The sequence below is a fragment of the Trachemys scripta genome, chromosome 2 (assembly GCF_013100865.1).
Source record: "Trachemys scripta elegans isolate TJP31775 chromosome 2, CAS_Tse_1.0, whole genome shotgun sequence".
Classification (NCBI taxonomy): domain Eukaryota; kingdom Metazoa; phylum Chordata; order Testudines; family Emydidae; genus Trachemys; species Trachemys scripta.
The window spans coordinates 226,064,647-226,091,692 of NC_048299.1; the positions used below are offsets into that span (position 1 = coordinate 226,064,647).

At 43.8% G+C, this 27,046-nt stretch overlaps 1 protein-coding gene across 2 annotated transcripts; it reads left to right on the forward strand.

The window, feature by feature from the left end:
* Positions 1 to 27,046, forward strand: XKR9 (XK related 9). Of its 2 annotated transcripts, XM_034763077.1 has the most exons (6): positions 1 to 265; positions 7,709 to 7,878; positions 10,920 to 11,104; positions 12,834 to 13,411; positions 25,274 to 25,497; positions 26,111 to 27,046. In XM_034763077.1, the coding sequence occupies exons 4-6, from the start codon at positions 13,140 to 13,142 to the stop codon at positions 26,752 to 26,754; spliced, it is 1,140 nt and encodes a 379-aa protein (XP_034618968.1). In that variant the 5' UTR covers positions 1 to 265; positions 7,709 to 7,878; positions 10,920 to 11,104; positions 12,834 to 13,139; the 3' UTR covers positions 26,755 to 27,046. The 2 variants fall into 2 exon arrangements, with proteins under 2 accessions (XP_034618968.1, XP_034618970.1); XM_034763079.1 differs by lacking the exon at positions 1 to 265 and having other exon boundaries at positions 7,618 to 7,878.

The window sequence follows — 27,046 nt, forward strand, 5'->3', positions numbered from 1 at the left end:
CTGTGCTGGTGATTTTTTCCTCCTTAATTGCTTTGAATGGTAAGATTCTGACTGCTTATGAAATCAACCATCAAGTGTCTTTTTTCTTTTTTAGTATCAGTGTAAATTTCTTCTAAATAAATAATGTCTTTTCTAATTACATGTAGGAGCTATGAAGCTATTTGGTCTGTAGATGGCAGCAGTAATAGCCTTTGAGGAATTAATTTACAGGTTCTTTCTGCCACAAGAAAGCCTTTGGTCTTCGTTTCCAGGACCTGACCACTAGGTACAAAACTTTGATACCCCTCTTTCTAGTATGCACTGACTGAAGTGGCTGCTGTAAATATGTTTTTGCAATTCTACTAGAGCTTCTAGAGTGGACAGTGATTTGCTTCAGCTTCTCCAATTCAAATAGCAGGTTTGCATTTTTAGTAAAAGCAAGCATACTAACCAAAAATTATTTATTTGCGAAAAAAATAGTCTGAACAGGAGAGTGTGAACATTATAAACAACAAAAGAACTAAACAAAATGAGTTTTGAAATGAGGTTGCTTCATATTTTACAACCAAATGATATTAACTCACGGCCAAGTTTAAAAAAAAAAATTTTTTTTGGTGCAAATAGACACCTAAACACGTTTAAAAATGTGGTTCTCAGCTTTTATCTTTTGCCCATGATATGTATAACTGCTGAGAGTAAAAGCTTTTCATTGAGGCTAAATAATAGCATCTCTGTTGCCTAAGCATGGAAATATAATTCTGTGTTTATTATAGAAAATTTGCTGAATAGGGTAATGCAGATGATTTCACAAAATAAATCATTCCAATATAATTTAGAAGCTGCTAGTTAGAAGTATTAGTAAGATAGGGTTTTTTTTTGTTTGAGCTTTTTTGTTTGTTTGTTATTTTTATACCTTTGCAATTGCAGCTATAAAACACTTTAAAAAAAAAAGATATATGTATTTTCTGGCCATCAGCAGACGTTCCCTTTTCAATCTGTTGAATCTTTATGCTTCCCCATTATTGCATTTTTGCCAGGGAGAATTTTTTTGTACACTTACCTGTTCCAAGCATCAAAACACATTCATCTGCCATCTGTTCATCTCATTGCATGAAAAAGCAAAACCCTTACCTTTTGTATACATTTTACAATGTATCTTATTGCAAAGACAACTGCTGAACAATTCTTTATTTATTAATAAGTCAAATATATTCACAGGCTTTGCTAAATCTACATATATATGTATATTGATTTTGATCAATAAGTCTTAAGAAACCAGTGTTCTTCTTCGAGTGCTTGCTCATATCCATTCCATTAGGTGTGTGTGTGTGCGCGCCGCGTGCACGATCGTCGGAAGATTTTACCCTAGCAACACCGGCGGGTCGGCTGTGGAGCCCCCTAGAGTGGCGCCTTCATGGCGCTGAATATATACCCCAGCCGACCCGGCGCCCCCTCAGTTCCTTCTTACCGCCCCTGACGGTCGTTGGAACTGTGGAGCGCGGCATAGCTGATCTCCACTCTCCCTAGCGTACTTAGTCATTCAGAGTTATAGTTATAGTTGTAGTTATAGTGTTTATAGTTCAATAGTTTAAACTTGTTATAGTTGTTATTATAGTTTAAGGGGTTAAGGGGGTCGTCTCCCCCTTTCTTCCCCGGCCGCGGGCCCGGGCTCATGCCCAACGCTCCCGGCTTCAAGCAGTGCGCCTCCTGCGCTAAGCCTATGCCAACGAGCGACCCGCACGACTCCTGTTTGAAGTGCCTGGGAGAGTCCCACCAAACAGACAAATGCAAGATCTGTAAGGCCTTCAAACCAAGAACCAAAAAGGAGCGGGACTTTCGGCTCAGGCAACTCCTAATGGAGGCGGCACTTAGCCCGGACACTCCTTCCACGGGCCAGACTCCGACGCCTAGCACTTCGGTGCGCAGTGCCCCGGCGGCACCGGCTATGACGACCACGCGAGTGGCGTCAGACAAGCCTCCCCGGCACCGGACCTCGTCGGCACCGCAAACACAGCAAGTGCCGCGGCGCCGGTCATTATCCCCAGGGCATATAAAAGCCCATAAGACGGGGACGTCCGTGCCGAAGGCGCCGGCTCCCCCAGTGCCGGGGGTAGAGCCGCGTCCGCCGGTGGAGCAACGGAAACAGGCACCTCCAGCACCGTCGACTCCGGCGCCGAGGCCGTCGAGTCCGGTACAAATAGCGTCTCCACCGAGGCCGGCGGTGATACAGTGTCTCCCGTCGACTCCGGAGACCTTCGAGGCGGCGAGAGACTTGATAGCTCTCACGGAGCCGGCACCGCCTCAACCACCGGCACCGACTGCACCGCTGACTCGCCCGGTACAGTCAAGAGGGAAACCTGCCTTGATGCGCCCTCCATCACAAGGGCTGGAACCTCGGCGCCGATCCAGGTCCCGAAGCAGGTCCCCACGCCGCTCGCAGTCCCGGCACCGAATATCGCCTCGGCGCCGGTCGTACTCGCGGTCAAGATCTTCTTCGCGGCACCGCTCTACGTCTTGGCACCGATATGATCGTCGGCACCGGTCAACGTCGAGACGTAGTTCTCGGCACCGCCACGCTCGACGCTCGATGCCGAGGGGCCGATCCCGGCACCGGGCATACTCTAGGTCCTCGTCGAGGTCCAGATCCGACTCCCGGCACCGACGAGGTCATCGGCACCGGTCGCGGTCCCGGCACCGATCGCCGGCACCGCACAGAGATAGATCATCTCCGGACCGGCACCGTGCGGCACCGCAGACCACGGGGATCGTTTCATCTTGCGCGGCACCGCCATGGCCGTCAAGATCGGCATCTCGCTCATCGGAGGACCTGTCGAGATCGGCATACCCCCCTCAGGGACAGGCCGAGGAACGAGACTTGGGCCATTGGCAGGAGAGGGCAGAGGACCACCCTCATGGACCATCTCACTGGTCGTTTTGGACCCCGTGGGCGTACCACCAGGAGCAAGGGGCTTCACTACCATCGACCTCTCGCTCGGGTCACTCGGCCAGAAGGGCCCCAGAATCCACCATCTCTCGGCCTCCGCCTGGAGGCGTAGAGGCTTCTGTGTCCACACCACCCGACACCGTGGACCCAAGTACAGGTGACGCTCCGACCCAAGACCAGGGGGACCGGGCCCCCCCCTTGGATCCACTACCGCCGGAGGCGTCCTCCTCCTCCTCTCCGGATGAGGCAGTGGCGGGCACTTCATGCACGGGTCCCCCTCCGATAGATCTTCGGGCTCACCAGGATCTCCTCCGCAGGATGGCCCGTAACATGGACCTGCAGACGGAGGAGATAGTGGAGGTGCACGACCCGATCGTGAATATCCTGGGATCGGATGCCCTATCGAGGGTGGCGTTACCCTTGATCCGCACGATCCAAACGAACGCGAATACGATATGGCAGACTCCTGCCTCCATTCCACCCACAGCGAGAGGGGTGGAAAGGAAATACTTTGTCCCATCTAAGGACTATGGGTACTTGTACACACACCCCCAACCGTGTTCACTAGTGGTGGAATCAGTGAATGCACGAGAGCGCCACGGCCAGCAGGCTGCAGCGCCAAAATCAAAAGAGGCTAAGCGGCTTGATCTGTTCGGCCGTAAGGTTTACTCAGCCGGAGGGCTACAACTTAGAGCGGCGAATCAACAGGCGCTACTGAGCCGCTACAATTTCAACTCCTGGAACTCTATGGGGAAGTTTAAGGAGTTGATTCCCCAAGAGTCCAGGGAAGAGTTTGGAGCCATGGTCGAGGAGGGTAAAAAGGTGGCTCGGACCTCCTTACAGGCCTCCCTGGATATAGCGGACTCGGCCGCAAGGACCCTGGCCACAGGTATCGCTATGCGCAGGACCTCCTGGCTCCAAGTCTCGGGTTTGCCCCCTGAATTACAGCAGACCCTACAGGATTTGCCCTTTGAAGGACAGGGGCTGTTCTCGGAGAAGACGGACTCTCGATTGCAGAGCCTCAAAGACTCCAGGACAATCATGCGCTCCTTGGGGATGCATGTTGCGGGTCCCCAGCGCAGACCATTTAGGCCCCAGCCTCAACGTTTTTACCCCCCTCCACCTCGCCAGAGACAGGACCCTGCCAGAAGGCGAGGGCGAGGTGGTAGGAGAAGATGGGCTGGCCCTCAACCCGGTCAGAACCAAGGGCCACCAAGACCACCTTCAGGTCCTAGACAGAACTTTTGAAGGTGCGGTCGAGGACGGCGCCCCAGTCATCCCCCAGGATCCAGCTCCCTCCTTTCGGGATCGCCTCTCCCACTTCCACCGTGCTTGGTCCCTTATAACTTCGGACCGTTGGGTCCTCCGCACGGTGGAGAGGGGATACGCTATCCAGTTTTCTTCAATCCCCCCCTCCTCCCCCCCTTCCCCGTCCCTCTTCAGGGACCCTTCTCACGAGCAACTTCTTATACAGGAAGTTTCTATGCTCCTGGCCATGGGGGCCATAGAGGAGGTTCCGATAGAGTTAAGGGGCAGGGGATTTTATTCCCGTTACTTCCTGATCCCCAAGTCCAAAGGAGGTCTACGGCCCATCTTGGACTTGCGCGGACTCAACAAATTCGTAGTAAAGTTGAAGTTCCGCATGGTCTCTTTGGGGGCCATTATCCCTTCCCTCGATCCTGGAGACTGGTTCGCCGCCCTCGACATGAAAGACGCATACTTTCACGTTGCAATTTACCCGCCTCACAGACGCTTCCTGCGATTCGTGGTAAACACGGTGCACTACCAATTTGCTGTCCTTCCCTTCGGCCTATCCTCGGCCCCAAGAGTGTTCACGAAATGTATGGCTGTCGTGGCAGCGTACCTTCGTCGGCAAGGGGTACAGGTGTTCCCGTACCTAGACGACTGGCTGGTGCGCGGTCGCACCAAGGAGCAAGTTCAAGCTCACGTCCACAGAATAGTGCACACATTCAACGAGTTGGGCATCCTACTCAACAAGGACAAATCCACTCTAGAACCTACCCAGAGAATAGAATTCATCGGCGCAGTTCTAGACTCCAGACGTGCACAAGCCATCCTGCCAGACAACCGCTTTGGCACCATCACGAACCTCATTCAAGGGCTCAAGGCCTTCCCAACTACCACGGTGAGGTCGTGCCTTACCCTGCTGGGTCACATGGCTTCCTGCACGTACGTAACCAGGCATGCCAGACTTCGGCTTCGCCCGCTTCAAACCTGGGTGTCATCAATATACCGTCCACATCGGGACAGCCTGAACTTGGTGGTCACGGTCCCGAACTCGATCCTGGCCTCCCTCACCTGGTGGCTAGATCACAATGTGGTCTGCGAGGGGATGCCATTTCACGCCCCACAACCCTCTCTGCACCTGGTCACAGACGCGTCATCTCTGGGTTGGGGCGCCCATCTCAACGAACACCATACCCAGGGCCTGTGGACTGCATCCCAGTTAGCCCTGCACATCAATGTTCGGGAACTGATGGCGGTACGCCTGGCGTGCCAGGCATTCCTCAATCTCCTACGTGGCCGCTGTGTGTTGGTTCTCATCGACAACACCACGGCCATGTTTTACATCAACAAGCAAGGAGGAGCACGTTCGTCAATTCTATGCCAAGAGGCCATTCGCCTGTGGGACTTCTGCATCGCCCACTCGATCCATCTCACGGCATCGTTCCTCCCTGGAGTCCAGAACACTCTAGCGGACCGACTCAGCAGGTCCTTCCAAACGCACGAGTGGTCTATCCGTCCGGACATCATACATTCCGTCTTCCAGAAGTGGGGGTTTCCCCAGATAGACCTGTTTGCATCCCGAGACAACAGGAAGTGCCACATGTTCTGCTCCCTACAAGGTCGAGCTCCGGGCTCCCTCTCGGATGCGTTTCTCCTTCCCTGGAAAGACCACCTGTTTTATGCCTTCCCTCCGTTTCCTCTGGTCCACAAGGTACTGCTCAAATTGCGCAGAGACCAGGCACAGATAATTCTGGTCGCTCCAGCGTGGCCGAGACAACATTGGTACACCACACTGTTGGAACTCTCGGTTCAGACACCGATCCCGCTTCCATTATGTCCGGATCTCATATCTCAGGACCACGGTCGGCTGCGTCACCCCGACCTGCAATCACTCCACCTCACGGCGTGGCTGCTCCATGGTTCACCCAGGCAGAGCGGCAATGCTCACACTCTGTCCAACAGATCCTGCTGAGCAGTAGGAAACCCTCAACACGGACCACGTACCTGGCCAAGTGGAAACGGTTCTCCTGTTGGTGCGAACAACGAGCCACGTCCCCGTTGCAGGCACCCATTCCTCTCATATTGGAATATCTCCTCTCCCTAAAACAACAAGGGTTGGCGATATCTTCAATTAGAGTTCACCTGGCCGCTATATCGGCCTTTCACCCAGGGGAACTCGCGTCCTCGGTATTCTCTAACCCGATGGTTGTTAGATTCCTCAAGGGCTTAGACCGGACGTACCCGCAACAGCGTCATCCCGTCCCGACGTGGGATCTCAATCTGGTTCTCTCCAAACTCACAGGTCCTCCATTCGAACCACTAGCCACCTGCTCACTTTTGTACCTATCCTGGAAGACAGCCTTCCTCGTAGCCATCACCTCAGCAAGGCGAGTTTCTGAACTCAGGGCGCTTACATCCGAGCCCCCTTATACAGTTTTCCATAAGGATAAAGTGCAGCTTCGCCCACATCCTGCCTTTCTCCCTAAGGTGGTTTCTCCATTTCATATCAACCAGGACATATTTCTCCCGGTCTTTTATCCCAAACCACATGCCACTCGCCAGGATCAACGTTTGCATTCCCTGGATGTACGAAGGGCCCTGGCCTTCTACATTGACCGCACAAAGCACTTTAGAAAGACGACGCAACTCTTCGTTGCAGTGGCCGACCGAATGAAAGGCTCACCGGTCTCCTCACAACGCCTATCCTCCTGGATTACGTCTTGCATCCGGACTTGCTATGACCGGGCAGGTGTCTCAGCACCGCACCTCACCGCTCACTCCACGAGGGCCCAAGCCTCCTCGACTGCTTTCCTGGCACATGTTCCGATACAGGACATTTGTAGAGCGGCGGTTTGGTCATCAGTCCATACGTTTACAGCCCACTATGCACTAGTGCAGCAGTCCAGGGACGATGCTGCATTCGGGTCAGCGGTTTTGCACACAGCAATGTCTCACTCCGACCCCACCACCTAAGTTGGGCTTGGGAGTCACCTAATGGAATGGATATGAGCAAGCACTCGAAGAAGAAAAGACGGTTACTCACCGTTGTAACTGTTGTTCTTCGAGATGTGTTGCTCATATCCATTCCAAACCCGCCCCCCGTCCCCACTGTCGGAGTAGCCGGCAAGAAGGAACTGAGGGGGCGCCGGGTCGGCTGGGGTATATATTCAGCGCCATGAAGGCGCCACTCTAGGGGGCTCCACAGCCGACCCGCCGGTGTTGCTAGGGTAAAATCTTCCGACGATCGTGCACGCGGCGCGCACACACACACACCTAATGGAATGGATATGAGCAACACATCTCGAAGAACAACAGTTACAACGGTGAGTAACCGTCTTTTATTTCAACAAGTGGATATACTTTCATGGAATAAAAGACATGAAATGAGATTTAGTTAAATAACCTTTATTTCAGGACTATATTAAAAATCCATAGATAAAGGCTGTTTTAGAATTCTTATTCCAATATGTATACATTCATAAGGATTGACAGTTCCAGATAGCTAGCAGTTTATTAACTATGTCACATGGTCAACAGGTGATTTAAGTTTCAGTTTCCGTTATGGCACGTAGCCTTTCACTTTTGCTGATGGCAAACTTTCGAGACACACAGTGAAAGTATGAGAAATGTTCAGACCTTCCAAGCTGCTTGGAGCAGACTATGGATTTTACAGTGAAAACTTTGACTTGTCTGTGGCAGGTATTAAGGTAAGTTTGCATTTTATGATAGTGTTTTTAAATATATTTCAAGCGGTAAAGGTCTACTTTTTAGTATTTTAGAGCTTTTGCTCTATCTCGGAATGACTGTGTAAAGGTATATTGGGTTTCAGAATGGGCACATTTTGCAGCACACGGTACTTAAATTGTACTTCTTATGGATGATATCTTAACAGATCTTGTACGGTAAGCAAGTTTTGAGCCTAGAGGTCTTGGATCAGGGACTAGGAGATTCCAGGTGCTGTAGGGCATAGGAGATAACACCCTTCTCCAAGTCAGCATTGAACTTGTACCCCACATGGCATTAGGAGATGCTTTAACTATTGGAAGGACTGTCATAGATTACACATAAACACTTGTATACATTAAGGGTCAGATTTCCAGTTGAGATTTCAGATGCATCTGCAAAAAGGCATTTGTGCATGGTCTTGTGATTAAGGCAGTAGAGTGAAGTTTGGGAGATATGGATTCTGTTTGTGGATCTGTGACAGACTTCCTGTGCTACCTTGACAAAATATTGATTATAATGCTTCCCTATTGAAGAGTGTGGAGAAGATGAATTCATTAATGTTTATGAGTTGCTCAGATATTGAAATGAGGGTACAGAGATGGGGCCCTTATGAGTAATTAGAAGTCCAACTACCCAATTTACACACACATATTTCAAGCACAAAAATCACAGATCATGACTGAAGTCATCTAAAAACTTGCCCCCAGGTATCCCATAGCATATTGCCCATTATACATGTTAATCCCCTGCTAACCTGGAAGATATCAACATCAACAATTATATTATCCTTGTCCAAATAGAAGCATAAGACTTGTCATATTGAATCAGACTGTTTATTCATCAAGTCTTATTCTGCCTCCTGTAGTGGCCAATAGCTACATTCTTATATTTTCAAATAGTGATATATTCTTCATCCACCATCCTAAAAACTGTACAGTAGTTACTGTGACCCATTACAATGGCAGTTAAATATTAAGGGTGAGTGAAGTGTTCCTTATATATCAAGTATATTCAGAGAATTATTTTTTTTTTAAGAAATATATCTCACAGGCTGCCAATTTAAATATTACATAAATGAAAGAATTATTAGGTTATGAAATATTAGTAAGAGCAAAGTTCAGTTTAGCTCATGCACTACTGTGTACCAAAGTTTACTCCCCTAACCTCCCCAGATCATGTCAATTGCTGTTGATATTTGGAAGAAGTTAGTGACAATTTTTTTTTTTTTTGGTCAGATGAAGGGACTCCAGGTATCTGAGTTCTGAGAGTACGTCACTCTACTGACCACAGCTAGGCCAAGACTTGAGATAGGAAGTTGACAGAACAGAAGACTCGTAATAGCTAGGTTACTATTCAAAATTTGGTCTGGTCAATATCAATTAAGAATTGTCAGGATCTTTCTTGTGGTCTATGTCATATTAGCTAATGGTCTCAGTTCACTTCTTAGTGGGCAGGTGTCCAAAAAATCGCAAAAATCCAAAGCAAGCGCAGCCCAACTCTCTTCCTTCCAATCCTTCCTGCCCCGGCTCTGCTGGCTGCCCCCAGGTGTTCCCCATAAAGTGTCTGTCATACTGCTTTGGTTGTGGTGTGAGCCTGACATTTTGAAATGTTCATATGTTTGGTTATTTTGGTATGCTGCCAAAATTTTCCTGACACATGCACGTGAGAGAATAGAAGGGAACTGGTGACTTTTAACAGTTTATAAATTCAACAAAAACTGAATGGAATTTTATGAGACAAAGAAAATGCAATTCCACAGCTCATAGACTTTAAGACCAGAAGGGGCCATTGAGATCATCTAGGCTGACATCCTGCACATCACAGGTCACAGAACCACCCACTCCTCTTGTAATAGACCCATAACCTCTGACTGAGTTATTGAAGTCCTCAAATCATGATTTAAAGACTTCAAGTTACATAGAATTCACCATTTACTCTAGTTTAAACCAGCAAGTGACCTGTGCCCCATGCTGCAGAGGAAGGCAAAAAAATCCCGGGGTCTCTGCCAATCTGACCTTGGGGAAAATTCCTTCCTGACCCGAAATATGGCAATCAGTTGAACCCTGAGCATGTCAGCATGACCCCCCCCAGCAAGACTCCTGGGAAAGAATTCTCTATAGTAACTCAGAACCCTCTCCATCTAGTGCTCCATCTCCAACCATTGGGGATTTTTGATACTAGCAGTCGCAAATGGGTAGGGTTGCCAATTTTGGTTGGATGTATTCCTGGAGGTTTCATTATATGGCATAATCTTTACTTAAAGATTAGTCTTTAATTCCAGGACAATCCTGGAGGGTTGGGCCACATGCTATTCTAGGCAATTTCATTATACCATCACCTCCATAAACTTATCGAGCTCAGTCTTGAAGCCAGTTAGATTTTTTGCCTCCACTGCTCCGCTTGGAAGATTGTTCCAGAACTTCACTCCTCAGATGGTTAGAAGCCTTTGTCTAATTTCAAGCCTACATTTGTTGATGACCAGTTTATATTTGTTTGTTCTTATGTAAACATTGGCACTTAACTTAAATAACTCCTCTCCCTCCCTGATATTTATCCTCTGATGTATTTATAGAGAGCAATCATATTTAATTTCAGCCTTTGTTTGGTTAGGATAAACAAGTCAAGCGCTTTGAGTCTCCTCTCATAAGGTAGGTTTTCCATTCCTCTGATCATACTAGTAGCCTTTCTCTGCACCTGTTCCAGTTTGAATTGATCTTTCTTAAACACAGGAGACCAGAATTGCACATGGTATTCCAGATGAGGTCTCACCAGTGCCTGGCATAATGGCAATAACACTTCCCTATCTTTACTGGAAATCTTTTGCCTGATGCACAGCCACATTACATTGGTAGCTCAGAGTCATCCTGTGATCAACCAATACACCCAAGGCTTTCTCCTCTTCTGTTGCTTCCAACTAAGAAGTCTCCAGCTTATAGCAAAAATTCTTGTAAGTCCCTAAGTGCATGACCTTGCACTTAGTACTGTAAAATTTCATCCCTTTTCTATTTCTCCCATTTTCAAGGTCCTCCAGATCTTGTATAATATAACGGTCCTCGTCTGTATTGGCAATACCTCCCAACTTTGTGTCATCTGCAAATTTTATTAGCACACTCCCACGTTTTGTGCCAAGGTCATGAATGAAAATGTTAAATAAGATTGATCCCAAGACTGATCCCTCAAGGGCATTCCCTCTGCTGAATATCAAAGGTATGTTGAAAACAATAGAGGCGTGAGAGATTCTCAAAGAAAAAGTCACAAAAATCATTATAATGGAAATTGTTAGGCAACCTAAATGTAGGAACTGTAATCTGCTTCCCCGATAATAAGGATACATATTCTACAGTAAGGCCAGGGCCGGCTCTGGCTTTTTTGCCGCCCTAGGCAAAAAAGCCACCTGCCGCACCACCCCCCCACACCCCAGCACGGCAGGGGAGGGCGCCGAGCCCGGCCGTGGGCCTGCAGTCCCCGACCGGCTGGAGCGCCGGGGGGAGGGCGGCGAGCCCGCCGCGGCTCCACTCTCCCCGGCGGCCAGAGCGCCGGGAGGAGGGCGGAGAGCCCGGCCGGGGCTCTCCACTCTCCCCGGCGGCCAGAGTGCCGGGAGCAGGGTGGAGAGCCCGACTGGGGCTCTCCGCTCTCCCCGGCGGCGAGCCCCCGGCGGCCAGAGTGCCAGGAGCAGGGCGGAGAGCCCGGCCAGGGCTCTCCGCTGTCCCCGGCAGCCAGAGTGCTGGGAGCAGGGCGGAGAGTCCGCCGCAGCTCTCCGCTCTCCCCGACTGGCCGAAGCACCGGGGGGGAGGGCGGCGAGCCCGGCCTGGGCTCTCCGCTCTTCCCGGTGGCCAGAGCGCCGGGGAGAGGGCGGCGAGCCGGCTGCGGCTCTTTGCTCTCCCCGATCAGCCGGAGCGCCGGGGGGAGGGCGGCGAGCCCGCTGCAGCTCCGCTGTCCCCGGCGGCTGGAGCGCTGCAGGGAGGGCGGCGAGCCCAGTCGCGGCCCCGTTCTCGGGCCAGAACGCCCCGCCACGCCGCCCCTTCTCCAGGCACCGCCCCAACCACATGCTTGGTGGGCTGGTGCCTGGAGCCGGCCCTGAGTAAGGCAGGGTCTGGCTAGCAATTCCTGCACAGGAATGATCTTTCATCTCGATCCTGTTCAGTAGCCTCTAAGGGGTAATCTTTTGTAGTCACTGAATATGGACAAACATGAAAGATAAAACCATTAAACAGTGAAAAGTCTTCCAATCACACAATGCGTGTAGCTGTATAATGATGTGTATTCAAGGTATGATTGTTCTCCACTGTTTGTGAGCACTCAGAGGCAGAGGAAGAAGGTAGTATCTTGAAACAAGCCCAGATTCTCATGGATTAGCTGTTGACTGTGGAAGACACTTTTTTTGAAAGTGTTGTTGTAGCCATGTTAGTCCCAGGGGATTAATGAGACAAGGTAGGCGAGGTAAGACGGTCTGAAGAAGAGCTCTGTGTAAGATCAAAAGTGTGTGTCTGTCACCAACAGAAAAGTTGGTCGAGTAAAAGATATTACCATACACCCCTTGCCTCTAATACCTTTTGAGAGTCCATAAAGGCTGGCTTTCATGAATATTCTGTCTTAATGAGTAGTGTTGGGAAGGAGTCACCATCTTTACCCACACTAACTGAGGTTTAAAAAGCTCATGGTAATGGGCTTGTTTCTTAGCATCTCTTAACTCTACACTTAGAAATGTCTACTTATAACAAGACAGTTCCACTGGTACTGAGCAAGGTTCAGAATCACTGCTGTCAGGAGAGTAATTTCAACTGGTCAGAAGTTTATCTTCCCCAGTGATTGTCCATGAGCGTCTCCCATACTTTTCTTTTCCTTTTAAATTATTATGTGACTTGCTGGAGGGCTTTATGCTTTTCTGAATTATTGCTCTTGTTATTGGTGACTCTTCATTTATTCTTCTTTTCAGGAGCCAGCAACTAGGAAGAATGACATCTACCAGCGTAATTAAAAAGATGTTTACATGTACGCTTTCTGGAATGGACATGTAGCAATGGAATTAGTTTAGTATTCTAGCAAAGAACATAAAACTTGAAGTCTCTTTATTTTGATTCAATTTTCCATACTGAAAATATACACTACAGCTTTGCTTTATAGAAAACATGCTGAGAAGGTTGTATCACTAGATGTAAGAGTGTATTTAGATATGCTCTGACTTCTTCTCCTTCTTATATTAAGTGATAACACAGTGACAATAATGAAAAACTAACTCAGAATGAAATTTACTAAGTGGAATTTTACTATGTCAGTTCTTGGAATTGTAATTTATGTAGCTGATATTGCAGCAGATATCTGGGTCACTAGTAACTATTTCTGTGAGGGACAATATTCTTTGGGTATCTTGACACTGGTTTTTAGGTTGCTGTCATCAATAATAGTACAGATATTTAGTTATGAATGGTTTAAAGACGACTGTGGAAGCCCTGATCCTGGGAAGCTGAACTGGATTTTTCTACTTCATTTCTTGCATGGTGGAATTTTTACAAGGTAAATGCCAACTTTCAAATATTACAAAAATAAATCAAATTGCTTTTATGTGGTTCACTATGAACTTTCAATGTCAGCTAATTATGCAGGCCTGCTGATTTTAGGTTTTAACTGATAAACAGCAATAAAACACCCCAAATTCAATCAATCAATCAATTAAAACTAGAGTTTATCCCATAAACTCTGGAAAAACATTTGAAGTGCTTATTTGTATCTAAGGCCTTGTCTACATAGAGCATTAATGCGGACTAATTCGGGGGTGTGATTTCTAAACCACACTAATATGTTGTGCATTAATTGGTCTGTGTGGACCCTGTTGGTACACACTAAAGGTTCCTTCCTGTGCTTTAACATAGTGCTGTTTGAAACAGTACAACGTTAAGTGCACTAGGTAACATTACAAAGAGATTATTCATTATATAATATACATTACTCATTACAGTATGTACAAAGAGCCCCCAAAACCCCTAGTTTTTTGACATCTATATAAAACTCAAATATTGCTAAAAATAACCCCTCCCCCATGAAATTAATAACCCATTAAACCAGAAGCCCTATTGTTATGTTAATACAACTTCCAGATCAAATCTACTGCTGTGACAGCAACCACAACTCTATTTATGTCAATGGAATTGTGTTCCCTTATGCTAGTGGTAAATTTGGCCCTCCATTTTTGATGTAGATATAAGTCTTACCTATTTCATTTCCTTATCAATAATTATTTTAGCTGTAACTGTTACAATTCAATTTCATTTGGCACCACATTCTTTATACAGGACATATTACATAAAAATGCTGGACAGAGAAAGTCAGTTGTGTAACTGATGAAGAAAAAGAAGTTTTTAGGGTGATACTTAGGGGAGAATTGCCTCTGAGGGTAGCTGAGGTGAAAGAAATTCATTAACATGGAAAGTGCAGTGATCTGGATAGAAAGAAGGTTGAGTCTGGAGGACAGGAATGAGCAATTACTCATGGTATTAAGCACTGAGCTCCGTAGTGAGTGTTTGCACGCTCATGTCCATGGTGACTAGAATCCCTGTTTGCTGACAGGTGCATGTTCAGTAAATTTAAAATTTTTCCGTCAGCTCTGTTTGTGGCTTTGAAAAGTAATTTTCAATTCAGTTTGCATCTATATTGAGACTACACATCACTTCCCTTTTAAAAGTGATGTGAAAACTTCTTGTTGAGAAATTCAGAGGTTCTGGATCTTAATTCATCTATGGATATGATTGTTGTGAGTAACAGGTTTCTTGCTTGGAAAATATAGACTTGCCAAAGACACTATAATTATGTGCTTTAGCATGTACTTCATAGAAGAAAATGCTAATTTTAAATGCTTCTTAAAATACATTTATAAACTGTGGACATTCTAAAAAGGTGCATTTTTGCCAATTGAAAAATCTCAAACAACTTTCTTTACCTGTAAACCTTAGATTATTAAGAGTGAAATAATTTTTAAGATCCGGTTTACTTATCACTGTTTACTTTCTTTCTTTACTTTCGTCTCTCATATATTCTTTCAATAAGTTTCACTTTTGTTTACAGTCAGTTTTACTTTCATGTTCTTCCTGTTGCAATGTTAGTGTTTCTAATACTGCTGCGGAATATTAATTTGTTTTAAAAGGATTGTTTTCATTTTGAAAATTGGTGTTAGGTTTTATAAAAGCTTGTTTTTACAAGATTTTAATTTTGGGCTAGAAATGTCCCTGTTATCTGTCTGGCCAAGTTTTTATCTTCTTAGCAAACCCATATATTTGGTGGATTTGTCTAGCTATACTGAGATTTATCCTTCAGTATTAATGGGACATTATCAGCTTCCCTCTCTTGGTAGGAGTCTCTCAGGACTCTGTCCTTGGCCCCTCCTCTTCTCACTGTATACTCTTGCCCCTCTCAAATCCATTCAAAATGCTGCTGCTAAGATCATCTTCTTGGTTCATTGCTCTGTCACCTCTTCTTTAAGTCCCTCCTCTGGCTCCCCTTCTCTGAGGAGAAAGAGGGCATTAGGTGTATTTTTTAAAAATAAATATATCCTCATCGGGTTATGTTTGATATTAACCTGCTTAACTGCCAGGAGTTATATCAAAGGTGGCTAAGGGTGAAACTAGCAGGAAGCAAAGGAGTGACACAGATAAGAGTCCTGGAGAAAGCAATGGAAAAGCTATTTGTTGGGGAATACCCCATATCTGGCTCTATCCAGGCTAGAATGGTTTATTCTTGCCAAGGCTGTGCACAGAATCAAAGAGAATCTTAAACCTAAAACAATCTGGCCTCAGGGAGGAGAAGTGTGGAATGGGTTGTCAACAAATGGAATCTGACACCCAGATTGACAGAGGGAGTATACTGCAAGCAGGACAGGCTGGCTCTCCCAACTCAGAAATGGGAATAAGCTGGACCTCTTTGAGCTATGGATAGAGAGGTTAAGTAAGGAAGTATCTGCCCAGGCCTGTCAGCATGATAACCAATTTTCCTAAAAGCTTTTTACCTTTTGAGGAATGAATAAATAATGGTTTCAAAGACAAAGTTTTTGAGTCACTGCTGTTACAGACTCCTGAAGGGTAATTTACAGATGCCAAAAAACAACTTGGGCTTGTGTTGTTAATGTGGTTGGGAACTAAGGGGCTGTAGCCCAGAGATCCAGCCTGAGAGGGATTGCTTCCGCATGGTTCTACCCAAAGCAAGATGCTGGAAGCCAGGCTTGTCAGCTAAGGGGTGCACTTGAGAGGGACTAAAAGGAGTCTAAGGTGCAATTTGCCCTGTAGCCATGACAGCATCAAACACAAACCTCTTCTCCCAACCTTCAACATCCTCCACAGTTTTGCTTCATGCTATCTGACTGACCATGCTACCTAATTTATTACAAAGTTGACTCCTACCTTCACTCTTGTCAATGTCAACCATCTGGTTCTCCATTTTTCCAACAAGAACTTCCACATTCTATCCCATGCTTCCCCTCCTGCGCTGGTAAAAGCTCCCAGTGAAAATCTGTCAAATAGCTAGTCCTCCTTCAAGTCCTTATGCAAAACTCACCTCTGTGGTAATTCACATTGTTAAGTACAACTTAATAATGGCTAGGCAGGTGGAGAGCTGTGATCACTACTATTAAGTGGTTAAGTATTACACACCTCTTATAATATTTATTTGTTACCTTTCTTCCACACTCCACACTGGTTGTCATTTGTCTCAGACACCTGATAATTATCTTTTAGATTGTAAGCTCTTTGGGGCAGGGAATATTATATGTTTGTACAATGCCTAGCACAATGGGGCTGAATCTTGCTGTGCTATCTCAATATAAATGTTAACAACAATAAATATTAAAACCATGTTGTGACATACCAGGATGCACTCCAGATCGGTGTTGGGTGGGGGTTGTTACTCTCCTGGCCTGCAGTCTGGGGTGCCTTACAATGCCTGGCTGCTGCAGCCTTCAATCATTACTGCTCACAAACATCTTCCAGCATGCAGATCACTCCCAGATGTGTTTGTGTAACTACAGCCTGCCACTCACCAGCCTTAGTTATACTGCAGGGTGACCCCAACATACTCCCAGTCTCAGATTCCCCACAGAGATATATATCCTTTACTGTTCAGCCCCCTTCTGGACAGTACAAATATAGTAATACTGTTATTCCTTTAAGGGAATAATATATCAGCTTATTATCTTAAATGGAGTTATCCAAACATTCCAATTTAAATACATTGGATTAGATCAAATAATAAAACAAGTTTATTAACTACAAAGAGATAGATTTTGAGTATGAGTAATGAGGCATAAAAATCAGAAATGGTTACAAGAAAAATAAAGAAAAAATGCATTCTAGTATCTAACTTAAACTATATCAGATTCAAGCAAAATTTCTCACCACATGCTTCCAGCAAGATTACTGACCAATCTCTACAGGTCAGGACCCCTTCCCCAGAGTCCAATGGCTGTTTCTTTTATCTTCTCAAGTGCAGAGAATGCAATGGGCTGGGAGAGAGAGGGGTCCTTTGGTGTGTTTGCCCCTCCTTTTTATAGTTTCATTGTCACTCTTGAAAAACATTTCCATCTGAGAAACAGGAGACAGTCTATGTGGAAGGATGTTCCCTACTGGATTTTTTCCATCTGTTTGAGCTTCCTTTGTTTTCCCTTCCTGCTTCATGATCCTGTTTACTGCTTAGCACACATTCCTTTGTTTAGGACAGACCTGTTTGCTGACTTCTGCCTGGGCAGGCTGTGTGTTTTGGAACATGTGTTAATAACATCATACAGGGGAATCTTATAACTTCATATACAATGTTGACCCACATTTTATGAGGACAAAACTGACCAGCAAATTATGAGTTTTCAAATGATACCTTAAAAGGCATACCTTGTACAAAGATTATTACAATAGAGTGTGGGGTATGAATACAGGGGTGTATTCTGTCACCCATATATTTAAAAATCTTTGTTTATATTGCTAATAAGAGCTTAGATTATTAAAATGGAAAGAATTGTAAACATTTAATTCCTTTAACATAATGTTTATTCTCAACAGTTTTTTAATGGAACTAAATTATTACGATTATTGGTGATTTAACAAGAGCTGACATAATCTACCTACTTGTGGCCTGATCCAAAGCCCATGTAAAGTCAATGGAAAGGCTCCCATAGATGTTGGTAGGTTTCAGATCAGACAACAGGACAATGATAAACACAAATAGGACAAAGCATTAACAGTGAATGCTGGAGGAAAGGGGTTATTAATTTCAGCAGCCCTACTCCTGGGTTCAGAGGTCCACCTATCTGGAGCAGTTTTCTGGATCAGAGTCTAGGTGAATTTCAGGATACCTGAGAAAGATTGAACTTCAGCAGCTGGTTGTGACACAGCACAGGGCTATGTTAGCAGCTGCCATCATGTCTCTTGATATGTAAAATCAGGGATAAGAAACATTTGTCTGAACAGGGGCAGATGCATCTGGAAAATCATTTTAATGAAGCTGAATTTTTAAGTCCATTAGGAATTGGAATGAGTTTGTGTGTTTTGTGGCACCCTGGACTATGTCAAGGCATTTTACAAAAAGTGACGAGAGAATTTCAGAGCAAAACTTCAAAAGGTTCTGTTGCTACAAGTATGGATTTTGTACAAGGCAATACCAATGCAGAACAGAGGCGGCTATACCTCAAGCAACTCATGCAAATAGCAAGAAGTTCTTCAAGAAAAATGATTCTTTTTCCACTGGTGGTCAGGGAGGCAATTTACATTAAAAAGTAGAGGATTTATAAGACCAAATTTCAGAGAGGATGTTAACATGGGTGCTGCAATAGTTTAATTGCGCTAGAGCAGGGGTGGGCAGACTTTGGCATGAGGGCCACATCTGGCTATGGGTGGGGGGTGAAGGCTGGGGCAGGGGGTTGGGGGCAGGGGTGGCGCTTACCTCAAGCAGCTCCCAGAAGCAGCAGCATGTCCCCCCTACCCAGCCAATGGGAGCTGCGAGGGCAGCGTGCGAAGCCCCTTGGCTGCCCCTACGCATAGGAGCCGGATTGGGGACATGCTGCTGCTTCTGGGAGCTGTGCAGAGTAGGGCGAGCCCCGACCCCACTCCCCGGCTGGAGCGCTGGAGTGGGGCAAGCCCCGGACCCCATTCCCCCGGTGGGAACTTGAGGGCCAGATTAAAACATCTGGAGGGCCAGATGTGGCTACCAGGACGTAGTTTGTCCACCCCTGCACTAGTGATTAAGTAATAATATGTATTTGTGGTATTTTCCTTCAAACAAACAAACAAACAAACAAAACAAACTTAGTTTTGTAACTACTGAGAACTTAAACTGCCCCTTTTTAGTGTTCAGAAGATTAACATACAGAAGAGATGACTTCTCTTTAAGGTTTAAGGAGAAGCAGCTAGCATGGAGTCATTGACAACACTGTATCCTTCAAGGCTCATATCTATGGAAGCAGCAGGTATGCTGCCAGGGATGTCACAAAGCAATAAATACAGGCATCCCTGACCTGTGCATGTTGCCATGGTTTTAGGAGGCCAGTTTCATAGGAGAACAGGCCCACCTGATGAAATGATGAAGAGGATATTTTGAGTGGAAACAAGCAAAGATTCCTGCCTTTTTCACAGATTTCCCCACTGTAGGGGATGACCGACCCGGCCCTTAGATTTTAGCAACGTGAAAAATAATTAGAAACTGCTATTAAAATAAAAGGAGATAGTCAATCAGAGATCACAGTGGGAAATAAAGCAGCAGAGATTACATTCCACAGTGATTTTCTGCGCCCTCACAGCTAGCTCTGTCTGATTTGAATCCTGCTCTCTGCTCAAGGCAGAAGATGGAGAGTGGAATCCAAAAGATCTGACATGTTCCAGACACTTTGGAATGGAAGCATATTTCCATTCCAGCCTGTGAAGGCAATATCACAAAGGCAGAACCACTCCTCTCCCCCTCCCCCCTGCCAAGTTTCTATCAAAATGAATGCGCTTTCTAGAAGCAGTAACTGACAGCTGAATACTTACGGCTGACGTGTGATATTTTCAGGAGTAAATAAAGTATGACGTTCTGTTCTGTAGTCTGTCAAGTAACAAATTCTTAGTAAACTCTAGAATAATAAAAAGATATTATTTAACAGTTATTGTTTTAAAAATTGCACGATTATATTTAGCCCTATAGGCGAGACATGACCAAATCAAATTTGTCCTAGAACTTAGGTTGTGTGTGAACACTTCTCCCCTACAAATCTAAGATCAATATAAATGTTTTTAATGGATATATTTTTAATTAATAAGGAAATATATATCTTTAAAAATAATCACTCTCCTACAGTGTTGCCTCCCAATATTGCAACCTTGAGCTAATACATAAGAAACTGAAAGCAAAATTGATTGGAACTAACTTTAAAGAAAGTGAAACTGACAATCTGTTTTCATTGTCCAAAATGAGGGAGTACATATTATAAACAAATAGAATAAAGAGTGAATTTAAAAAAAAAATCTTTCACTTTTAGTAAAGTGAGGTATCATTTGTAATATAGTTGATGAAATTTGTTCTTTTAAACTGCCGAGATCGCTGACAGCTGTAGTTGCTATTTTGTAATGAGCAATTTTTTTTATAGACCTGATTTTGCATGTCGGTCTATTTATGGCACTCAGCTCATATACAGATCTACAGGTACTAAATGAAATGTTGGGTTGTTTCAAGAATTATATAAGTGTAAGTTTTATATTCAAATGAGCTGCCTGAATGGCCAGAATGGATGCTAAAATATTTATAATTTATGAACATTCTAATAAATCTATCATGAGAGAATAGGTAATTGATAGTTTAGTAAAGTTTTTGATACTGTCTCTCATGACTTTCTCATAAACAAACTAGAGAAATGCAACCTAGATGGAGCTACTATAAGGTGGGTGCAAAACTGGTTGGAAAACCATTCCCAGAGAGTAGTTATCAGTGGTTCACAGTCATGCTGGAAGGACATAATGAGTGGGGTCCTGCAAGGATCAATTCTGGATCCGGTTCTGTTCAATATCTTCATCAATGATTTAGATAATGACATAGAGAGTACACTTATAAAGTTTGTGGACGATACCAGGCTGGGAGGGGTTGCAAGTGCTTTGGAAGATAGCATTAAAATTCGAAATGATCTGGACAAACTGGAGAAATGGTCTGAAGTAAATTGGATGAAATTCAATAAGGACAAATGCAAAGTACTCAATTTAGGAAGGAACAATCAGTTGCACACATACAAAATGGGAAATGAGTGCCTAGGAAGGAGTACTGCAGAAAGGGATCTGGGGGTCATAGTGGACCACAAGCTAAATATGAGTCAACAGTGTAACGCTGTTGCAAAAAAAGCAAACATCATTCTGGGATGTATTAGCAGGAGTGTTGTAAGCAAGACACGAGAAGTAATTCTTCCGCTCTACTCCGCACTGATTAGGCCTCAACTGGAGTATTGTGTCCAGTTCTGGGTTCCATATTTCAAGAAGGATGTGGACAAACTAGAGAGAGTCCAGAGAAGAGCGTCAAAAATGATTGAAGTTCTAGAAAACATGACTTATGAGGGAAGATTGAAAAAATTGGGTTTGTTTAGTCTGGAAAAGAGAAGACTGAGAGGGGACATGATAACAGTTTTCAAGTACGTAAAAGGTTGTTAAAAGGAAGAGGGAAAAAATTGTTTTTCTTAACCTCTGAGGATAGGACAAAAAGCAATGGGCTTAAATTGCAGCAAAGGAGGTTTAGGTTGGACATTAGGAAAAACTTCCTAATTGTCAGTGTGGTTAAGCACTGGAATAAATTGCCTGGGGAGGTTGTGGAATCTCCATCATTGGAGATTTTTAAGAGCAGGTTAGACAAACACCTGTCAGGAATGGTCTAGATAATACTTAGTCCTGCCATGAGGCAGGGGACTGGACTAGATGACTCTCAAGATCCCTTCTAGTCCTATGATTCTATAATATCCAGTACACACCTTATTCTGGAGGAATCCCTTTAACAACATGTGAGGTGTTCACCTCGTACCATGTCTGCTCCCCCAGGACTGAGCTCTGGAGCTCATATTCAGTGCATCAGATTTGCACTTTTACTTGGTGTTTGGACAAACTCAGGCTCTGATGGTTGAGTGTGTGTAACAGGTTGATTTACTTTAACAGTTTTTCTTGAAAACATTGAAAACTATACAGATGTTTACATTTTGGAGGCAAGAACCAGATGTTTGCATTCTTAATTGTTTTATAACTTGAAAAAGTTACAGATGTTTTGCCAAGCAGTGTAGGATTTTATTTATGGGAGATTACTCAGAACACAGTAAAATAAATATGCAACAAATGTAATACAAGAAAACAATTCCACCTGTGAGTTTCTTTCTTTTAAGTAATGGAGTCAGAGCCAAATCATGGAAGTAGTGCATAGCTTGCGTGTCAAGGCTGCATTGTAAGGATCTCTGCAAGGAGAAGAGCATGGAATCAGTCCTCTAGGCCATGAAGTAGTAGCGTAGCTGCTCCATAGCTGTGACTGCTGCAATGCTTAGCCCCAAGGCTGGTGTACACCCTGCCTTCTTTGGGGACAATGGTTAGTGCATTGCTGAGACACAGGGAGCCCCCACAAAGCAGAGCACTGCAGCAGGCAGGTGGCATAGATGTTCAAACCCTGCCTCTCTCCTTTTTCTCTGTTAAAGCACAGCATTGTCATAGGATCTGTATCCTCCATGGCCACAGAGCAGGATTTGGCCCTTAATGCTGGTGAAAAGTGTCATATTTAAAATTCAGATGACTGAAATCTGTCATGCGCTGCAGCACTGCAGGCCAGCAATGTGCCTCACCCCTGACCTGGAGGGATCACCCACCTACACTGGTGAAAAGAGAAGTTCAGTTTCCATGCCTATTCACTCTCTGCTGAAGCAGCCAGGTGTGGTTGTAGCTTCCCCATTTTAACTCAGTCCTCAGATGCATTCACCATTTGTGTAAACAATCACTATTTTCCCCACCCATGTCCTTGGTGTGAACCCCCAGCTAGCACTGTAGAATAGTTGGCCAAATGCAGGGAGAGAGGTCACACTTGGAATTTTGGGCCTTGTAACTGGAAGCCCCCAGAACAACTCTACAAGGAGCTTAAACTACCCCTGCATTAGAATCCTTTCAGAATTTCACTATTAATTTTACATGGAAAAGTTTCAGTACTATGGTGATGGGCAGCAGTATAAAACAGATAAATAGATCTCTGCATGTGTCCAATGAAGGGTATAGTAGAAATTATTTACTTGAATAGGTGCCCTGCAAAAGGTTTAGATGCTGCACATGCTAGCTCTCTGCTCTGAAACAGCTCTCTTTTGAAGGGGAGTGGCGTCTATATTATAAATCTTGTGTTATTTTAAATTAAATTATAACTTTCGCAGCTTTTTTTGTGTGCACAAGGCATTGTGATGAAGGTGTATATTCTAATCATGTGAAGTGGTTTGGCTACATTAGGAAACTTACCTCAAAATATGAATATTTTTGAGCTTTAGAAAGTTTATGGCATTTCAGCATCTCTGAAAACAGCCTATTTTTTTATGTGGTATTTCAGGCACAAATAGAGTCAAGAGGGTTTTTTTGGTGTATTTTACAGTCTGATTTGAAAAGCAAAGAGGCTTGAACATATCAGACAAGTGACCAAACTTTGGATGCTACTTTGAGCCTAATCTGAACTTCTAAGATTTGTTCACCATTAGTATATATTTCAGAGCTGGAACCAGCCTTCTCAGGAAAACCCTAAACCACGGGACACAACACCAAAAAAGTAGGCACAATAAAGGTTAATTCCCTAGTGGAATAGCTGTTTTTCCACTGTTTTGTCAATAGTGGAGTCAGAATAGGTTCTTTGGACAAGGCTAGTGGAAGTTCCAATGATTTGAAAGTGGAATCAATGATAATTGAATGGTCTCTCCTCAGCAATTTGCACACCAGATGTTTATGAATCACTTATGATTATGTTTATGAATCACTGGGCAAGCACTCAGTGGATGAGATTGTTACTTTGCCTTGAAAGATGACAGGGGTGAGGCCTACATGGATACTTATTAGGGGATGTTCTTTCTTGTATGTTCGTTGCTAACTGGTTCTGAAAGGCTCTTTGTTTATTGCTAAACAATTCCACAGGAAATAAATGAGGTAATTAGCCCTCAGAACCTGTTCTTTTAGACTTGGCTAACCATATCTACTATCTGCAGGGTTTTCCCAACCCTACTTTAAACTTCCACTTTGGAGGCAATGGACCAGATCCTTATCTAGCACAGGTGTAACTCTTGACGTCAAAGGATCTACACTGATTTACCAGCTGGGAATCTGGTCCTACATCTGCTTGCAGCTATCATTTTTTCCCCAAGGAGGACTGAATAGATTTCTGTGTGCAGATGATCACAGTTGCTTCCTTAAATATCCAGATGGTGTCTCTTTTGACTAGAGTTTAGTCTCAAGGGGCTAAGGCTAAGCACTCTATTTCCACAGCCCTGCCAACTCCTCTAGGGCTGAAAAAAAATGACTTGGTACTGGGAATTAAACCTAGGTCTCCCACATGGCAATACAGATATCTTGAACAGAAAAGGTACTTTGCAAGGCAGGAAGTAAATCTGTCATGATTCACTAGCTCCAGTATAATGTATCGTTCCATTTAGTTTTCTTTCAAAGGAAACGATTATATAGCCTTAAGGAGAAAATAGAAATGTTTTGAGAGGTCATTTATATGCCCTCAATATCTGACAAAGAATATGATTTATCATATGACACCGTCCAGATCATGTCATTGTCTGAAATATGTGTCCCCTGAGAGTTATTTTCTATATTGAAAGTCTCTATGGGTGTTTAGAAAAGAAACAGCTTAAAGAATTAGGGCTAGATTTTAAAAAATGAAGCTACAAAAGAATGTGCAAATTTGATGTAGATGTGCAAATCAGCTGACGTGCATGTTAAGGGATACATGCATACACGCATAGTTTCATGTATGCACAATCTCTAGTTTGCATGTGTACATCTAGGGATTTGGGTGCGTGCAAAATGAATCAGAGTGTCATCCTAAAGAGAAGGAGACAAGAGGCAGCAAAGGGGAGATTCAGAAATATATCGTGTTTAAAGAAATTAAAGTTAATTAACTCAGTCCTATGATCTTTACTCAGGCCAATCTCATTCCATTCAATTTAGTTTCCTAGATTGCACCCATCACTAACATTAACCTCAATGTGCATTTTTGCATTAGTAAGAAGTAAAGGATTCCATTCAAAGATAATTAAAAACAAATAATGATAATTTGAACTAAGAACAAAATGGCTGAAATCTTAATTAGTTTTTACTATTTTCTAGAACAGTGCTTTTAAAATAAACCCCATATAACCAAATTTATATATATATATATTTCTCTTTGTAGGTATTGGTTTGCATTGAAAGATGGCTACCAGGCTGCTTTTAAACAAAACAGCTCAGGAGATCAACTTACTGGGGGCCCTGCCAGTATCATTCATAAATGCGCCATTGATGCAGTGACTGATATTAGTATGCTCAGGGTATTTAAGACTTTCCTGGAGACCACACCCCAGCTCATTCTTCAGATTTACATCCTGATGGAGCATGACAAGGCTGCCTTCAGTCAGTGTAAGTCTCTCTCATTCGAAAGTTGAATATAGTTAAATCTCCACTAAGAAGGCAATCCTTAGTATTAGGTAACACTTTAAAGTATTCCTTGTCACATCCCAGTACAATTTTATTTAACATTTAATTTAAAACCTCCTCTATTAGGTTATCTATTTTACTAAACTCTGGGAAAAGTTTCACTGTAATATGTAATAGTAATATTTAACAATAACATTGTATTGTGTTTGATAAGTGAAAGCTAATGAATGTAACCAACTGAATAATTTCAGAGTAGTCTATCTTGTTTTCACTTATTGAATAGGAAGATATCTAAGGTACTTCTATGGCTCCCATTACTGAGCACCTCACAGTCTTTAATATATTTCTCCTCACAATACCTCTGTGAAGTAGGGCAGTGCTATTATCCCCATTTTACAGATGGGGAACTGAGGCATCGAAAGGCTAAGTAACTTACCCAAGGTCACACAGAAATTAGTGGAGGAGCAAGGAATTGAACCTGGGTCTCACAAGTGCCCTAACAACTGGACCATTCTTCCTCTCAGATATAAAGAATGTTTACAAAATATATGAAGTTTTTCCATGGAACTAACATCTATCCTTGTGTTTTATTTAGACGCTTCCATCATCACATCTTTCTGCAGCATTTCCTGGTCAACTCTTGACTATCAGATATCATTACGAAAATCTCTGCCTGATAATAATCAATTTTCTGGGGTGCCTCCTAAGTTAATCTACCTCTTGTACAAACTGTTCACACTGACTTCTTGGATACTGAGTATTGCACTGGTCACCCAATTAAATATCATAAGTAGTATAGTTCTGCTAATATTTCTTTGGACTTTGGGCTTCAGCTGGACTTTGAAGCAACACACTACGTTTTGCAAATCTAAGAGGATGGAATTTTTATTCAGGACTGTTGTTGGGATCATTCTTATTTTTACATTTTTTAATGTCAAGGGGAAAAAAACAAAAACGTATATTTCTAGTTATTATGCCACTCATATGGTTGTAACTTTAGGCATAATGTGTGTGTGTTTGTTCTGGAAGACTTCAGTTACTGAGCAATTATATTTTACATTTGTGAGCATCACAATTGTTCTCACTCTGGGGTTAGGTATTATTTGTCTTTTTGTTTATTATAAATTTTTCCATCCCACTATTTATTTCAAACAAGAGAGTGCTTCAGATAAAGTTGATGGACTACCAAGAGAAAGAGAAGAAGAAATCAGTAGAATAAGAAATTTCATAATGCCATGAACATTATAGAATTATGTGAATTTTTAAATATGTGCAAATCAAAGCAAATACTGCCTGGGGGACTGTTAGTTACTCTGTCTTTACTTTTCATACTTGCAATGAGCATTTCAAGTAAAATAATTGCTAATGGGAATGGTAGTAGTTATCAGCTCTGAATAATTATTGGTTCTGCTGTACTACTCTACAAAGCAAAGACTTTATAAAATGAACTAAGCACTTCTGCATATTGGTGTTTTTCCATCACTTGCAAAATAAATAAAATACAAAAATAGCCCCTGTAAAGGCAAAACAA

Coding starts and splice junctions, on each gene's coding strand:
- XKR9 (XM_034763077.1), top strand. CDS start 13,140: ATGAAATTTACTAAGTGGAATTTTACTATGTCAGTTCTTGGAATTGTA. Junction 13,412..25,273: donor CATGGTGGAATTTTTACAAG/GTAAATGCCAAC, acceptor TTCTCTTTGTAG/GTATTGGTTTGCATTGAAAG. Junction 25,498..26,110: donor CAAGGCTGCCTTCAGTCAGT/GTAAGTCTCTCT, acceptor TGTTTTATTTAG/ACGCTTCCATCATCACATCT.